Source organism: Odontesthes bonariensis, chromosome 12, assembly GCF_027942865.1.
Source record: "Odontesthes bonariensis isolate fOdoBon6 chromosome 12, fOdoBon6.hap1, whole genome shotgun sequence".
NCBI lineage: Eukaryota > Metazoa > Chordata > Actinopteri > Atheriniformes > Atherinopsidae > Odontesthes > Odontesthes bonariensis.
In genome coordinates, this window is record NC_134517.1 from 35881649 (window position 1) to 35899857 (window position 18209).

The 18209-nt window shown below is 45.4% G+C and overlaps 1 protein-coding gene across 28 annotated transcripts in view; it reads right to left on the minus strand.

Annotated features, from left to right (window-relative positions):
- Positions 1 to 18209, minus strand: part of ttn.2 (titin, tandem duplicate 2) — a 246485-nt gene that overhangs the window by 163892 nt on the left and 64384 nt on the right. For 26 of the 28 annotated variants that reach the window (XM_075480277.1, XM_075480278.1, XM_075480273.1 and 23 more), the window contains 20 exons: positions 17861 to 18139; positions 16643 to 16921; positions 16258 to 16536; positions 15883 to 16170; positions 15519 to 15797; positions 15116 to 15397; positions 14700 to 14978; positions 14340 to 14618; positions 13760 to 14038; positions 13388 to 13675; positions 13035 to 13313; positions 12522 to 12803; positions 11368 to 11646; positions 10976 to 11257; positions 10584 to 10862; positions 7017 to 7304; positions 6648 to 6926; positions 5620 to 5901; positions 4426 to 4704; positions 3431 to 3718 (listed from right to left, as the gene is read on the minus strand). In XM_075480277.1, the coding sequence (XP_075336392.1) occupies positions 3431 to 3718; positions 4426 to 4704; positions 5620 to 5901; positions 6648 to 6926; positions 7017 to 7304; positions 10584 to 10862; positions 10976 to 11257; positions 11368 to 11646; positions 12522 to 12803; positions 13035 to 13313; positions 13388 to 13675; positions 13760 to 14038; positions 14340 to 14618; positions 14700 to 14978; positions 15116 to 15397; positions 15519 to 15797; positions 15883 to 16170; positions 16258 to 16536; positions 16643 to 16921; positions 17861 to 18139 (5628 nt within the window). The remainder of the gene's footprint in view (positions 1 to 3430; positions 3719 to 4425; positions 4705 to 5619; positions 5902 to 6647; positions 6927 to 7016; positions 7305 to 10583; positions 10863 to 10975; positions 11258 to 11367; positions 11647 to 12521; positions 12804 to 13034; positions 13314 to 13387; positions 13676 to 13759; positions 14039 to 14339; positions 14619 to 14699; positions 14979 to 15115; positions 15398 to 15518; positions 15798 to 15882; positions 16171 to 16257; positions 16537 to 16642; positions 16922 to 17860; positions 18140 to 18209) is intronic. The other 2 variants (XM_075480294.1, XM_075480295.1) reach the window with 2 other exon arrangements.

Here is an 18209-nt window from a genome sequence, read left to right on the forward strand (position 1 = left end):
GGACACATTCCAACAGTTTGGGAAGGACACGTTCCAACAGTTTGGTCATCAAACAGCCAACAGAAGGACACGTTCCAACAGTTTGGTCACCAAACAGCCGACACAAGGACACATTCCAACAGTTTGGGAAGGACACGTTCCAACAGTTTGGTCATCAAACAGCCAACAGAAGGACACGTTCCAACAGTTTGGTCACCAAACAGCCGACACAAGGACACGTTCCAACAGTTTGGTCACCAAACAGCCGACAGAAGGACACGTTCCAACAGTTTGGTCACCAAACAGCCAACAGAAGGACACGTTCCAACAGTTTGGTCACCAAACAGCCGACAGAAGGACACGTTCCAACAGTTTGGTCACCAAACAGCCGACAGAAGGACACGTTCCAACGGTTTGGTCACCAAACAGCCGACAGAAGGACACGTTCCAACGGTTTGGTCACCAAACAGCCGACAGAAGGACACGTTCCAACGGTTTGGTCACCAAACAGCCGACAGAAGGACACGTTCCAACGGTTTGGTCACCAAACAGCCGACAGAAGGACACGTTCCAACAGTTTGGTCAACAAACAGCCGACAGAAGGACACGTTCCAACAGTTTGGTCACCAAACAGCCGACAGAAGGACACGTTCCAACAGTTTGGTCACCAAACAGCCGACAGAAGGACACGTTCCAACAGTTTGGTCACCAAACAGCCGACAGAAGGACACGTTCCAACAGTTTGGTCACCAAACAGCCGACAGAAGGACACGTTCCAACAGTTTGGTCACCAAACAGCCGACAGAAGAACACGTTCCAACAGTTTGGTCACCAAACAGCCGACAGAAGGACACGTTCCAACAGTTTGGTCACCAAACAGCCGGCAGAAGGACACATTCCAACAGTTTGGTCACCAAACAGCCGACAGAAGGACACGTTCCAACAGTTTGGTCACCAAACAGCCGACAGAAGGACACGTTCCAACAGTTTGGTCACCAAACAGCCGACAGAAGGACACGTTCCAACAGTTTGGTCACCAAACAGCCGACAGAAGGACACGTTCCAACAGTTTGGTCACCAAACAGCCGACAGAAGGACACGTTCCAACAGTTTGGTCACCAAACAGCCGACAGAAGAACACGTTCCAACAGTTTGGTCACCAAACAGCCGACAGAAGAACACGTTCCAACAGTTTGGTCACCAAACAGCCGACAGAAGGACACGTTCCAACAGTTTGGTCACCAAACAGCCGACAGAAGGACACGTTCCAACAGTTTGGTCACCAAACAGCCGACAGAAGAACACGTTCCAACAGTTTGGTCACCAAACAGCCGACAGAAGGACACGTTCCAACAGTTTGGTCACCAAACAGCCGACAGAAGGACACGTTCCAACAGTTTGGTCACCAAACAGCCGACAGAAGAACACGTTCCAACAGTTTGGTCACCAAACAGCCGACAGAAGAACACGTTCCAACAGTTTGGTCACCAAACAGCCGACAGAAGGACACGTTCCAACAGTTTGGTCACCAAACAGCCGACAGAAGGACACGTTCCAACAGTTTGGTCACCAAACAGCCGACAGAAGAACACGTTCCAACAGTTTGGTCATCAAACAGCCGACAGAAGGACACGTTCCAACAGTTTGGTCACCAAACAGCCGACAGAAGAACACGTTCCAACAGTTTGGTCACCAAACAGCCGACAGAAGCTGATCTGAGATCAGCAGACACACACAAAAAGCAGAGTTTCTCACACAAACAGCAGAGTTTCTCACACAAACTGCAGAGTTTCTCACACAAACTGCAGAGTTTCTCAACCTCTGGAGGGGACATATGATGCTTTCTGTGTCTGCAGCTGCAGAAATAGATGCTAGATACTGAAATAAAAACACAGCCAACAATATAACTCTCTGATGTTCATGAAAAGGTGTTTAACTTATTTTATGCTTCATTTAGCTACAGACTGCAGTAACAGCCGGGTCAACACCAGGTGGCAGCAGCGTGCGGCACAATCTGCGGCTGCGTGGAGAAGAAGACGCGTATATATATATATATATATATATATATATATATATATATATATATATATATATATATATATATATATACATATATACATATATATATATATATAAATTATAAAAAATAATAATATATATAATATATAATAATAAAATATATATATGTGACTGCTGAGTTATTCTCACATTGATTTTTTAAATTTTTTTATTATTTAATTTTTTTATTTATTTAGTCATTTATTATTATTATTATTATTATTATTAGTTAGTAGTAGTATTTTTATTAGAATTGGTATTATTATTGTTGTTGTTAATATACAATCATTGTAAATATTAATAATAATTTTTTGAGCTACTTGACTAATTTGAATTTTCCCCATTGGGGGATGAATAAAGTATTTTTTTATTCTATTTCTATATGCCTCCTGCGACAGGTATATAAACTCAGCTGAGAGTCTTAATTTTGGCCCTTTTACTGCACCGTAGTTTGTGATGTTTCAGAAAGATAATCAGTCCTGCAGCTCATGAGTATCTAAGAGGTCGACTCAGGGCTCGCTGATACTCGAAGACATTTCCTCAGTAATCCAGTTCAAGCGTCCCGGGAGCATCGGATCAGCTTCGCGCTCCTCTGAGTTCCGGCTGTGTTGGAGAGGTTCTGGGCTTTCTGAATAAAGAGGCGGCTCATCAAGAGTCGGAGCAGACTCAAAGTGAGCAGCTGCACAAAGAGTCTCTATAAGATGCTGCAAAGATCCAAACAGTGAGAATACGACGACAGAAGCATGATATGTCCCCTGTGAGCTGTTACTGATGTTCCTGGTTCTGCAGCCTCAGAGCTGCACTGGAAAAAATCTAAGTCTTACCAAGTATATTTGTCTCATCTCTAGTGAAAATATCTCATTACACTTAATATAAGACACAACTGCCTAACAAGCACCATTTCAGCCAGATATAGGGACTTGTTTGAAGACAATACATCTGGAATATCTTGTTAAATGAAAAAGTCTTGAAAACAAATTGTTTTGAGTCACATTTCACATGAAACAAGCTTTTTTTTTTTCATTTGAAGAGGTTTTTAAGCTAATTTCAAGATCACTTTTATCTCAAAAGTCCTAAATATCACATTTTATTTCAAGAAATCTTGACAAGCCGATTTTCACTAGTTCCATTGGCAGATTTATTTGCTTATTTCAAGCAAAAACGTCTTTTATTTGTTGTTTTTTTACTTATTTTTGGAGGGGCATTTTTTCCAGTGTACGAGCTCAACGCTGCGATGTTCTCGAACGGTGACGGAGAGGTTGAGAAATTCTGCCTCAGAGTCTCAAACTAAACAGAAGAATCTTTCTTTGCCTGAAATCAGAAGCAGTAAAGCTAAAAGCTAAAATTCGACGCCCACGTGGGAGAAGCGTGACGGAGCTAACGGCCCACAGACCTTGCAGGGTGAGCTTGGCTCTGCAGGAGGCGGAGCCTACGCTGTTGGTGGCCACGCAGGTGTACTCCCCAGAATGCCTCATTTCACCGCGGCCGATCTGCAGCGCGGCCGTGTTGTCATCGTACAGCATGGAGAACTCGCCTCCCTGCCTCAGGGGCTCGCCGTCTTTCAGCCACGACACCTCGATGGGCGACGAGCCGGCGACGCGGCACTCGAACCGCACCGGAAGCCCCTCGGTCTCCTGAAGGCTGGTGATCTTTTTGGGGAAGGACGGCGGCGTTTTGGCCTCTGGACACGACAGAGTTACAGATTTGTTACAAACACGACCGTCTGCGTTTGAAATTCACCTTTTTTTAACCCTCCTGTTGTCCTGCGGGTTAAAAGTGAGCCACCACCATGTTTATCTGTAGAAAAAATACCTTAAACTATCTTTTTCCAACTTGAAATGTTATGACTTTTCCTAAAGGGACCCCATCATTAGAAAAAGTCACACTTTATTTTTGTTTATGTCTCCATGTGGGCTGTACACCACTAGGGTACAAAGATTGTCTTATGGGTCATTTTTGACCCGTGAATTATAAAAACATTTAAACACCAGAAAAAAATTCACTGTTTTTTCCCTTTCAATATAATTAATTCAGAAGTAATTACTTCACATTTATATAATAGCAATAATAAACCTTTATTATGTAAAAGAAAACTGAGAAAACAAGAAAACTGTTGGTCCAACTGACAGTAAAAAAAAAAAGTGTAATCCTGAAAACTGCTGATTGTCTTTTTGTATTGTGTAACAAAAAATACATGATAAAAAATGTATTGAATTGAGTTGAATAGATAAATAACAGGTGGTTTCATCATACAAAATAGATTTTGGATTTAAAATTCAATTAAGTTGCTTTATTTTGGGGCTTTGGTAGGGCGGGTCATTTTTTACCCGTAGGACAAAGGGAGTAAACACAATGTTAAGACCGCACAAAGGGTTAAGGAGGCGTTACCTAGCACACTGAGCCTGCAGGTGGAGGAGGCGGAGCCAATCGTGTTCTCCGCCTTGCAGGTGTACTCCCCGACCTCGGCTTTGGTGGCTTTGCTGAGCTTCAGGCAGGCCACGCCCTTGGTGTACTCCAGCTTGCAGGTGGGACTGGACCGGACCTTTCCGTCGGCCTTGAACCAGGACACCTTGATCTCCGGCGTTCCCGCCACCTGACACTTCAGACACACGGCGTCTCCCGCCGTCACCTCCATGGGCTCCAGCGACTCCACGAAGTACGGCGGCTCTGCGGGCGCAAAGAAAGTGTGAGAGTGAGGACCCCTGCTGGCCAGAGGAGGAACTACAGACATCTCTACACTGGAAAAAATGCCCCTCCAAAAATAAGTAAAAAAACAACAAATACAAGATGTTTTTGCTTGAAATAAGCAAAAAAATCTGCCAATGGAACTAGTGGAAATCGGCTTGTCAAGATTTCTTGAAATAAAATGTGATATTTAGGACTTTTGAGATAAAAGTGATCATGAAATTAGCTTAAAAACCTCTTCAAATGAAAAAAAAAAAGCTTGTTTCATATGAAATGTGACTCAAAACAATTTGTTTTCAAGACTTTTTCATTTACCTCAATTTTTCTCATGTGCCTATCCTTGCACTCAATTTGCCATCTTCAGTTTTCAGGATTTGACTGTCTGCACCTTTTACAATCCTCTCAAGTCCTGCTGCCACCCATACACTCGTGTCTTACTCTGTCACTTTTACTTTTAATTACTTATTTGCCTTTTACTGTTTACCTGAGGTTACTTGAAGGTCACTTGAATGCTTTAATTGAATGGTTTGAATGTTTTACTTGCGTGTTGGATGTTGGCTGAACTGTTGGATATTTGGCTCTTGTCTTGTCTACCTAAATGTCAGAAATGTCTTGTGTACACCGTGGTGATGGAGAGAAACGAAATTTCGATTCCTTTGTATGTTTTGAACATGTGAAAGAATTGACAAATAAAACTGACTTTGATTTAACAAGATATTCCAGATGTATTGTCTTCAAACAAGTCCCTATATCTGGCTGAAATGGTACTTGTTAGGCAGTTGTGTCTTATATTAAGTGTAATGAGATATTTGGACTAGAGATGAGACAAATATACTTGGTAAGACTTAGATTTTTTCCAGTGTACAGTAAGCGCTGACAGGTTATCTCCTCACTGACCCAGGATGGACACGGCGGCCTCGCAGGAGTCCTTGCCGGCGTCGTTGGACACCTGGCAGCGGTACGTGCCGGCGGCCTCCTTGTCGTCGGTGCTGAGGCACTCCAGGATGCAGGAGCTCTCCGTCGTGGTGATGTTGTACTTGTACGAAGCAAAGATCTGCTGGCCGTCTTTGTGCCAGGTCACGGTGATCTTTGGCGTTCCGGTGTAGGAACACTCCAGAGTCAGAGGTTTGCCCTTCTCCACCGACACGTCCTTCAGCTTCTTAGAGAAGGCCGCGGGCTCTGGGGGGCACAAACCGAACGTTTAGTTACCAACAAGGAGAAGACGCATGAAACGTAAACTATTAACAGATCACTGACCTTTTTTTTTTTTTTTAAATATTTTTGGGGGATTTTTATGCCTTTAATGCAGAGGTCTTCAACAGGGGGTCCGCGACCCCCAGGGGGTCCGCGGAGGTACTGCAGGGGGGTCGCGAAATCTTTGGTTGATTAGACGATTTCTAACTTATTTTTTTTCAAACAGTTTTTTCTCACAAATTGTGTGCAAACGTGTGCCATCCACAGATGGTTTGAGGATTCATTGTCCCATCTACATGCATGTTTAAAGTTAAAATCTGTGGATTATTTGAATATCTCAGTGTTGTATGCAAGATGTTTGTTTATAAATGGCAGTGGCACGGCCACCCTGTACCTTGCACATGTTTAAAATAAAACCATGAATATATTAACCTGTGTATTATTTGAATAGCTTAGTATTGAATGTACAATAACAGAGTAGCTATGTTTACAAGGCCCAGTTAAATATAAAACACAATTGTATGCCATATAAATAGTAGGGGGGTCCCTGGCCTGAAAAACGTTGAAGACCCCTGCTTTAATGGATAGGACAGTTGGAGAGAGACAGGAAGCAGGGGCAGAGAGAGGGGGAACAACATGCAGCACAGGGCCAGCTGCAGCGAGGCCTGTAGCCTCTGAACATGGGGCGCCTGTTGAACCCACTACGCCACCGACCGCCCCAGATCACTGACCTTTGATGGTGAGGTTCACCGGGCAGCTCTCCTTCCCCGCGTCATTGATGATCTGGCAGGTGTACTCTCCGGCGTGAGCCCGCTCCACGTTGTACAGCTCCAGGGTGACTTGGTTGTCCTTCAGGGAGAAGTCGCAGCCCTGGCCTGGCAGCATCTCCTTGGTTCCTCTGAACCACTTCAGTTTCAGCGGCGCGCTGCCCTTCACGATGGCCGAGAAAGTCGCGTTGGAGCCGGGCGTGGCCTCCGTCGGCTGCGGCGCCACCACGAAAGATGGAGGTTCTGGGTACAAACAGATTGAAATCAGGAGCTGAACTCACACCGGCTGCCGCCTCCGTCAGCAACGCGACGAGGGAACGGTGCGACGCTGACCTTTGACCACCAGGCTGGCCGTGGTCTCACTGGAGCCCGCCTTGTTGACGGCTTTGCACTTGTAGACGCCGGAGTCGGGCAGCTTCAGCGTGGGCAGTCTGAGGGAGCAGCTGTTGTCGCTGAAGGAAACCTCGCAGTTGGGCCCGCTCCGGATCTCCTCCCCGTCGTGGTACCATGAGATGGTGAAAGGCGGCGAGCCCGACACCTTACACTCCATCTCTGCGGCTTGCCCGATCACCGCCTGGCAGTCCTGCAGCTTCCTGGTGAAAGCTGGAGGAACGGTCTTATCTGTTCGGGGGGGGGAAATGAGCAGTTAGCAGCGCCTCAGTGCTGCGTTGGGACAGAAGAACCAGCTTTAACCTCACAGCTAAACACTTTAAAACCAAGGTAAAAGTCTTCTGGAGGCATGTCCAGGCTTCTTTAAGCACAGTCATCAACATTCAAATACCCCTGAGGTTTGATGTCCTATACCTGGGTCACGTTCCTTTTTTGAAATGTAGGAGAGAGATAAAGCTGCTGCACTGGAAAAAATCTAAATCTTACCAAGTATATTTGTCTGATTGAGTATCTCATTACACTTAATATAAGACACAACTGCCTAACAAGCACCATTTCAGCCAGATATAGGGACTTGTTTTAATACAATACATCTGGAATATCTTGTTAAATGAAAAAGTCTTGAAAACAAATTGTTTTGAGTCACATATCATATGAAACAAGCTTTTCTTTTCATTTGAAGAGGTTTTTAAGCTAATTTCAAGATCACTTTTAACTCAAAAGTCCGAAATATCACATCTTATTTCAAGAAATGTTGACAAGCCAATTTTCACTAGTTCCATTGGCAGATTTTTTTGCTTATTTCAAGCAAAAACGTCTTTTATTTGTTGTTTTTGTTACTTATTTTTGGAGGGGCATTTTTTCCAGTGTGGCAAGAAAACAATTACAAGAAGATTAAGCCCGATTCAGCCTACCTTAGATCACTGGTTTGGAATTACTCTGGAGATATTTAGGATGGAAAAACTGACCTACCAAATAAGACTCCAAAAGGACACATTTTATCAAATCTGGAACAGCTGGATTTCATTCATAGCCCCCACGAGAGCAGACTCCTTTTGATCTTACTGGTAATATTGCTTTGTAATGCCAAAATATGTTTACTGGGAATATACTTGGAGAACTTTGTGGTGTCTCAGCAGCTCACTGCTCATTGACTTTGGACTCTTACAAGCCAGGAGGATAATTGCATTATTGTGGAAAAGTATGGACGCACCGTCTATTGGAATGTGGACAAAATAAGTGATGTCCTGTCTTGCTTTGGAGAGACTAACATATATTGTAAAAAAGAATTTTGCTCACTTATGGAGACCTCATATGGACTTTCTGGAAACTCACAACCTTGAAGTGTGATTAAATGTACAAGTTCTGCAATTTGTGCCCTGCTGTGACCCTATTGGAATGTAATTTTGTTTTATTAATTATTATTTATCTACATTTGTATCATTTGTTTGTTTTATTCTATATTTATCTGTTTATTTATTTTTATTATATTTTATTTATTTACTTTTATTATTATTATTATTGCCAGATGGGGATATAATGTTCATGTTTTAATGTCAATGTTTAAATCAATGAAAAATCATAATAAAAAACTATGTTTGAAAAAAATAATTATTGTTTTGTAATTTACTCATTTTATTTGTGACTGATAATAGATGTTTATCTGTAAGACAGCAGCAGCAGGGAACCCCTCCCCCAGGTTTTCTGTACAGAGTTTTGTAACTGTTCTTCCTTCCATTAAGTTATATCAGAATTCTCTATAAGTGAACTTGTGAGCCTCCTCTGGCTCTACTTTGAACGGCTTCTTAAATGCTCCCTCTTAGAGGAAAGCTTATCCATGTTTCTGATCTTATTAATGCTTCACTAGGAGGCAAACTTAGTCATATTCATATATTGAAGATCTGTTATCATTCATTATAACAACCGTTCTGTTATTAGCTATATTTTCAAATGCTTCCTCTAAGAGGAAAGTTTATCCATGTTTGTTAGCTTTTGTTAGTTTACTCAAATTACCTGTTATAGTTATACCAATCCTACTGTTAGCTAACTTTACTTTTGCTCTGTTATAGTTATACCAATCCTACTATTAGCTAACTTTACTTTTGCTCTGTTATAGTTATACCAATCCTACTGTTAGCTAAATTTACTTTTGCTCTGTTATAGTTATACCAATCCTACTGTTAGCTAACTTTACTTTTGCTCTGTTATAGTTATACCAATCCTACTATTAGCTAACTTTACTTTTGCTCTGTTATAGTTATACCAATCTTACTGTTAGCTAAATTTAATTTTGCTCTGTTATAGTTATACCAATCTAACTGTTAGCTAAATTTACTTTTGCTCTGTTATAGTTATACCAATCTTACTGTTAGCTAACTTTACTTTTGCTCTGTTATAGTTATACCAATCTTACTGTTAGCTAAATTTACTTTTGCTCTGTTATAGTTATACCAATCCTACTGTTAGCTAACTTTACTTTTGCTCTGTTATAGTTATACCAATCCTACTGTTAGCTAACTTTAATTTTGCTCTGTTATAGTTATACCAATCCTACTGTTAGCTAAATTTACTTTTGCTCTGTTATAGTTATACCAATCCTACTGTTAGCTAAATTTACTTTTGCTCTGTTATAGTTATACCAATCCTACTGTTAGCTAAATTCAATTTTGCTCTGTTATAGTTATACCAATCCTACTGTTAGCTAAATTTAATTTTGCTCTGTTATAGTTATACCAATCCTACTGTTAGCTAAATTTACTTTTGCTCTGTTATAGTTATACCAATCCTACTGTTAGCTAAATTCAATTTTGCTCTGTTATAGTTATACCAATCCTACTGTTAGCTAAATTTAATTTTGCTCTGTTATAGTTATACCAATCTTACTGTTAGCTAAATTTACTTTTGCTCTGTTATAGTTATACCAATCCTACTGTTAGCTAACTTTACTTTTGCTCTGTTATAGTTATACCAATCTTACTGTTAGCTAAATTTAATTTTGCTCTGTTATAGTTATACCAATCCTACTGTTAGCTAAATTTAATTTTGCTCCGTTATAGTTATACCAATCTTACTGTTAGCTAAAATTAATGTTTTTATTTACCTGTATTTCTGTGTTGTATTTTTTATGTCTTTATGTAAAGCACATTGAGTTGCCTGTGGTATGAAATGTGCTATATAAATAAAGATTGATTGATTGATTGATTGATTATTTTGGGTTTCCACCGATGCTACACCTGTACAGGTCTCTATGTTATCATAGGAAAGGGGGTTTTGTAAGGGACAATCAAAGTCTGACCCATGATTTGAGACTGTACACCCCATGGTCTCATGTGCCCTGATGAATGGTCCAACTCATGTTCTGGATTTAAAACAAGAAAAACTGGAATGTGTTTAACTTTACAGGTGAAGTCATGCAGGTGTATTCTCCTGTCCATTCCAAATAAACATACAATTTAAAAAAAATAACTTTATGCATCCTTTCCCAGCTTCGGGCACGAGGAAGACACCAACCTAAAACAGTGAGATTAATTTTACTCAGGTCCTTCCCCACTTCGTTCATGACCTCGAACGTGTACTCTCCAGAGTCCATTTTCTCTGTGGAGAGCACATTCAGGCTGGAGATCATTCGAGAGAAGGAGATCTTGTACTTCCTCCCAGAGGCCAGCTCCACGCCGTCTTTGAACCACTTGGGCACGAGCTCCGGGGTCCCGCACACCTTGACCTCCAGGGCGGCCATGTCGCCCGCCGCCACGCTCAGAGCGTCGGTCTTATCTAAGATCTTTGCCGCTTCTAGAATCAACAGATAGGGAGCAGAGCATGCTTTTACTCTAACCTGTGGGGGGGAGGGGGGGAGGCGGGAGAACAAAACTGAAAGAGAAAGAGAGAATTATATGATTACAAACCTAGGACAGTCAAGTTAGCGAAACACTCCACACTCCCAGCATCGTTTCTGAGCTGGCAGGTGTATCTGCCTGCCGTGGCGGCATCAGCCTTAAACACTTTAAGTGCCACCTGGTTGTTCTCAAAGGTGATTTTCCTGTTGTCACCGTCCCTGAGAATGTGATCCTTGTCTTGAACCCAGGACACAGTAATGGGTTCAGAGCCTTTAACAGTGGCCATAAGGGTCACCTCCTCTCCCAGTATCACTGTCATGTTTGACAGTTTCTTCACAAACGACGGCGGCTCTGAAGAGAGGAGAAAAACAGCGCAAAAGGGAAAGTCAGCAGGGTGACAAAGTCATCTAAAGATCTATTACTTTTGATTTTTATTTCACACTATCGCAGTGTCTACTGACCTCTGAGTTTAACCGATGTGTGGCAGGTGTCGCTTCCTACACTGTTCGACGCTTTGCACTCGTATTCGCCGGCGTCCGAAGACTCTATCCCAATGACATGCAGCGTGGCCGAGCCGCCCTCGCTCAGCATCTTATACTTCCTGCTCTCCATCAGAGGTTTCCTGTCTTTGAACCAGGTGACCTGGAACGGAGCCGTACCGCTCATCTCGCAGTACAGGCTCGCGTCCTTACCCTTCAGCCCTTCGACAGGCTGAGCTACTTTGACAAACGATGGGGGGTCTACAAAAAGATCAGGAAACTGTTAAAGGCAGAAACGGCCAAATGTTCCATGTCTGAGTCCTAAAGCTGACATCCGTAACAGCAGAGCAAAGATTGGAAGTTTATAGAAGTTTATGGAAGTTTATGGAAGTGCCGAGCCCATTAAGGGTTAATGGCATTCATATAATATGAAGATTTTACGTACATTTTGTCCACATTAATGACTCGTGGGATGTTAAAGTTTTAGTTAGCTTTGGAAAGTCATTGATTAAAAGGTTTTGTGACGTCAGCTGCATTTTATTAGTGTGAACTGGACGGATTAACACACAGACGTCCATCCGGGGAGCTCAGTTAGGGGGGGCGTCAGACGTATTATTATTGATTTTATTATTAATATTTTGGAATGTGCAGAGTTTGTAAATTCAGTTAAAGTGTTGGAGGCGTAAATACGTTGGGTTAAGATGTTGACTTTCTGTCTGAGCTGCAGCTAAGATGATGGGACTCAGAGTCAGGGCTGCAGCCACAGGGTGTGGTTAGGGGGGAGTTTATCTGAGTTATGTGGTTAAGATGTTCAGGAGAGGTGGGTTTTAGGGACTCTTGTTGGAAGTCTTTTTAGGGGGAAAGCTCTTAGGAGCAGTTAAGATGGCGGGATGTTTTAGAAGAGGGATGGAAACTACAGGGTGGGGTTACGGGGTGGGATGTGAAAGCATCAGGGAGGGATGTTAGAGGTGCGTTTGTAAATGGAAGGTGTCGAGGTGAGGTGCTGTGGAGGAGTGACTCCAGCCCGAGCTGCCCCGACGGCAGCAGAGACTCAGACTGTTACGGAGAGCAGCTTTAAGCAGCAGCTGAAACCTTCACAACACATGAATAATCAGTGAGGAGTCAGAGAGGCTGACCTTTAACCGTCAGCGTGGTGCTGCAGCTCACGCTGCCAGCATCATTCTGAGCTTCACAGGTGTAAACTCCATCATCGCCAAAGCTGGAGGCGCGCAGCTCCAGCACTGCTACTGAGTCAGTAAAGGACGTCCTGTAGTTGCCCCCGTCAGAGACCTTGGTGTCGTGTTTGTACCAGGTCGTGTTCAGGGGGGCTGTGCCGCTCACTTTGCACTCCAGGCGGAGTGACTCCCCCCGCTTCACAAACTTAGTGGCGGGGAGTTTCAGCACAAACTCAGGTGGTTCTGGAAAGCCAAAACACAGACATATTATCAGCTGGCAGCACATGGGCACACTGAAAGAGACGGGCGGCGGCGGTGAGCGGATGGTGTTAGCAGCGGGTGCAACGCAGAGGCCACGAACAGCTTCATCTGTGGGCCGCCACATCAGCGGCAAAGCTGCCAAAACGTGAGCTCATTGCTGCTCCAGCCAGTGATGATGAATGAAAGAAGCCGTTAAAAAAAGGGAAATCCAACCTTTGACCGCCAAGTCTGCGCTGCAGCGCACAGAGCCGGCAGCGTTGCTGACTTGGCAAGAGTAAAGTCCGCTCTGAGGCACGGCCACCGAGTAAAGCTCTAAGAAGCAGGACGTCCCGTCCAGCCCCGTGAAGCAGGCAGGCCCGGTCATCAGCTCCGCCTCGTCCTTCAGCCATTTGACCGTGAAGGGCGGCGTGCCCTTAAAGGTGCTCTTAAAGCGCACCGTGGCGTTGGGCAGAGCCGCCTGGGACTCAGGCAGCAGCACAAAGCTGGGAGGTTCTGAAGGCGATAAGATGGACCGGTTAAAGAGGAACTCACCTTGGTTTGAACATACAGCTGAGGAGCAGCCTGACCTTTGACCGTGAGGCAGCTGCTGCTCTCACAGCTCCCCGCCGCGTTGCTCAGCCTGCAGCTGTAGCGTCCTGCATCGCAGCTCTCCAGCTGCTCCATCTCCACGGACACAGCGTTGTCCTGCTGAACCAGCTTGTATTTGACGCCGGTACAGATTTTGCTCCCGTCTTTCTGCCACTCCACAGAGATGGGCAGGGAGCCGGAGATCTTACAACATATCTGGACAAAGGAGCCCAAGATCTCCTGCATGTCTACCAGAGGTTTGACGAAGCTCGGAGGAATTGTTTGTTCTGTTCCCAAAAGAATAGCAAGACAGTGATTAGACCGGGCGAGGACGGGGCTCTGCAGCACAGCTGTGTGTGTGTCACACCAACCTAAGACCACCACTCTGACGCTGCAGCTGCAGCTGCTGATGTGGTTCTCCACCTCAAACACATACTCTCCTTCGTCCGCTTTCTGCGCAGCCTGAATCTTCAGGCTGCTGACGCTGTTCTCAAACAGCAGCTTGTGCTGCCGGATGGACTGCAGCTCCCTGCCGTCCTTCAGCCAGCGCACTCTGAGCTCAGGGGAGCCTCTGACCTTACAGTCCAGGCTGACGGGATCTCCCACCGTCACCTTTATCAGCTCAGGCTTCTCTGTGATCTCAGGAGGCTCTGCAACGCAGCGTCAAACATTCATGAAGTCTCTGACCCCGTCTGAACCCTAAAGCATCTGGTTAAGCACAGGTCTGAACCCTAAAGCATCTGGTTAAGCACAGGTCTGAACCCTAAAGGATCTGGTTAAGCACAGGTCTGAACCCTAAAGCATCTGGTTAAGCACAGGTCTGAACCCTAAAGCATCTGGTTAAGCACAGGTCTGAACCCTAAAGGATCTAGTTAAGCACAGGTCTGAACCCTAAAGCATCTGGTTAAGCACAGGTCTGAACCCTAAAGCATCTGGTTAAGCACAGGTTACCTTGCACCGTGAGGGTGGCGAAGCACTTATCCTGCCCGGCCTCGTTGACCACCTGGCAGGTGTATCTGCCGCCCTGAGCCGCCTCACAAGCAGGAATCCTGAGAGTGGCCACGTTGTTTTCAAATGTTCTCTCAATCTTTGGATCCTCTAAGATCCAGCTCTCGTCTTTCTGCCACTGCACAGAGAGAGTGGGCGAGCCCGCCACAACACACTGAAACTCCGCCTTTTTACCCAGAACAGTGACGCTGTTCTCCAGTCTCCTGCTAAATGTTGGCGGCGCTATTAAAAAAAATTAAAGTTAAATGATCAGTTTCAGCTGAAGGATGAAAAAAGTGGCTTTGTAACCGTGACTGGACCAACCTTTGAGGCTCAGTGCGGTCTTACAGGTGCAGCTTCCCACCTCGTTAGCGACCGTGCACTGATAGTCACCCACATCTCCGGCCTCACACCGGTGCACCTCCAGGCCCACGGTGCCGTTCACCTGGGTGAAGCCATGTTTAGCACTGGGCCTGATCTCCTTTCCGTCTTTGTGCCACGTTATCTCAAACGGGCTCGTCCCGGCGACCTGACACTGAAGGCAGGCGCCGGAGCCCTTTACGGCGTCAGTCGGAGCCAGCTCTTTAATAAATGATGGCGGCTCTGAGGCGAGAGGAGACAAAACTCTGTCAAGCTGCAGCTGTTAAAGGCCCACTACACCTTTCTGTAAATAAACCTAGCAAACACTAAAATCTGCAGACTCCTGCACGGCGAGCGTGTCGGCCTCCGGCGCGACTGACCTTTGACCCTGAGCTCCATGCTGCAGCTCTCGCTGCCGGCCTCGTTGCGAGCCTCGCAGTAGTAAAGGCCGCCGTCTTTGGCGTCGGGCCCGCAGACTTCCAGCGTGGCCACAGAGTTAACAAACGCCAGCTTGTAGCGGTCGCTGGCGCTGATCTCAGAGCCGTCCTTGAACCAGTAGATGTCTATCTCAGGTGTGCCGGTCACCTGGCACTCAAACACTTTGCTCTGAGCGGGACGCACCACGGACACGCGGGCCGGGGTGCGCGTGAACTTAGGAGGCTCTGAGAAACCAAAGACAACTGAACCATCAGAATCTAAACGTCTAATCTGAGCTTTGTGTTAGTGCCTCGTCAGAAAGTTAGGAAATCAAATTAAGAACAGATTTACACATCAGATAAAGACCTTTGACGAAGAGCGTGGCCTGGCAGGCGGCAGAGCCCACTTGGTTCTGGATCTCACAGACATAGTCTCCAGAATCTGAGCTTTTAGCAAAGAAGAGCTCCAGCGAGCTCGACGCGTTGTCTTTGATCACCGAGCAGTCGGCGCTGGATAAAATCTCCTTCTTGTTTTTAAACCATTTGATGGTCAGCGGCGGCGTTCCAGAGATCAGCGCGTTAAATTGGACCTTTGAGCCCGGTAAAACATTCATGGACTCGGGCTTTTCAAGAATGCACGGTGGTTCTGGAAAAGAGTAAAACAAACCGGAGCTTTAGGGAAGCTCGGAGGAGACGCACCCACCTGCTGCGAGACAGAAACAGCTTCAAACCTTTTACGAGCAACACCCCGGAGCACTGGACCGTGCCCGCCTTGTTCTTAGCCATGCAGGTGTAGCTGCCGCCATCTTTTCTGTTCAAATCAGAGATTTCCAGGAGAGCAACATTCTCAAAGAATGTGCATTTGTGTTTGTCATCAGTCTGGATCTCCTTCTCGTCTCTGTACCACTGTATGGTTATCGGCAGGGAGCCGGAAACGAGACACTCCAGGTGAGCGAACGATCCTTTAATACCTTCTATCTGTCTCAGTTTCCTTGTAAAGGAGGGAGGAATTATTTGATCTGATGTGGATAAAGAAAAGCAGCGGTTAGCAGCGAGGATCACACGTTAAACACGACTAAATTCTGCTGTGAGCGTTAAGAACTGACCCAGAACGGTGAGCGTGGCCTCACACGAACTCTGGCCCACATCGTTAGAGATCTCAAAGGTGTATTCACCGCTGTCGCCCCGCTCGCTTTTTATGATTTTGAGCGCGGAGCTGCTGTCGGTGTTCTTTACTTTGTATCTGTGGCCCGAGGCCAGCTCCCTGCCGGCCTGAAGCCACCGGGCCTTCAGGGGCTTTGAGCCGGAGAACCTGGCCTCCAGCGTGGCCGGGTCCCCCTGAGTCACACTGATGGACTTTGCCTCTTCCGTGACCTTCGCTGGTTCTGGGACGTCAAATAAAAGAGTCAGCGAGAAACCTTCAAAGCTGCTGTACTAAAGCATAAAGTGAAGTGTGAGTGAACAGACGGCAGCGGGCTGACTTTAACCGACCTTTGACCGTCAGCACGGCGGAGCAGCTCTGGCTGCCGGCCTGGTTCTGGGCCTGGCAGGAGTATTTGCCAGCGTGTGCGCTCTGTAAGCTGCTGATGCGCAGCACGGCCGTCCTGTTCTCGTACGTAATGTGAACGTTCTCGGCCTCTCTCAGCTCGTGGTTGTCTTTCAGCCAGGTCGCGCTCATGGGCTCGGAGCCCCTCAGCGTGCACTGCAGGGACGCTTCGCTGCCCACCAGGGAGCTGACGTTCTCTAGCTTTTGCACAAATGACGGCGGTTCTACAAGGAAAGCACGTTTTGTGAACGTCACACATGAACATTTCAGTCTTTCTACACGACTCAAATCAGCTGAGTCGAAAACATTTTAAATCTTCGGCTGCTCCGGAGGAACTCTACAAACCAAACTGTCCAAGAACAGGTTGAAAGCTGTCAGAAGAAGCGTCTGTAGCATCTAAACCATATGTGTCAAACTCAAATGTGGCCCGCCACGTCGTTTTATGTGGCCCCGCGAGAGCTTAAAAGGTCCGATTTTCTGGGATGAATAAAGTACTTCTATTCTATTCTATTCTATGATCCCAAAATGTCCAGGAAGAGAAAAATGGATGCAGATGCCCTTCCATCTGCATCCATTTTTCTGTTTCAGGAAAGATTGGACGGCTAATTCGTATTTGTGCTTCAAGGAGAAAAAACGGTTTGTCTTTTGTGTTATGAGGCGGTTGTCAAAAAGATTCTGAGACCAAATACGGAGCTCAGTGTGCCAACGTCAGGCATCAAGAAAAACAACAAACTGCCCAAGAATTAAAAGGAAAACTGCGATCGCAGCAGAATGTGTTCGCTAAAGCCACAACCGGAAACAACGCGGCAGTAAAAGCTAGCTTTGTTTCAAGTTTGGAGCAAAGTAAATGTCTTATGTTTGATGTTATTTTTCTTTATTCACTCGGATAGTTTGATCATTGATTGATGGAGTGATGTGGGTTTCATAACCTGACGAATCAAAAGGATTTATGAGAAAATAACAGAGCAACAGGCAAACATATATTTTTTTTTACATCTATGCAAATAAATATGTAATATTTGTAACTTGATTAAGTAATAAATTCAGTTATTTAACATTAAGGAGTAGTTACATTTATAAGTTACAGCTGGCCCTTTGAGGGCAACGATTACGCTGATGTGGCCCTCGGTGAAAATGAGTTTGACACCCTGATCTAAACCAACCTTTTAGAGTTACTTGGCATTCGCAGGCAGACTTGCCCACTTCGTTCTCTACGGTGCACTGGTACAGGCCGGCGTCTCCGGCCTCCACAGCCTGCACCTGCAGCACCAGCAGGTCCTCCTTCACCGTGATCCTGTGTCTTTTGTCGTTCCTGATCAGCTTTGAGCTTTTGTAAAACGACACAGTAAAGGGGGCGGAGCCAGAGACCTGGCACTCCATCATCATCTCTGAGCCCTTCACCACATCTTTGGGCTCCAAACTACGCACAAACAACGGAGGCTCTACAAGACAACAGTGAAAAGTCAGGAAAACGCCTCCTTCACGTCCAGTTTTTTACTCTCAACAGGTTCA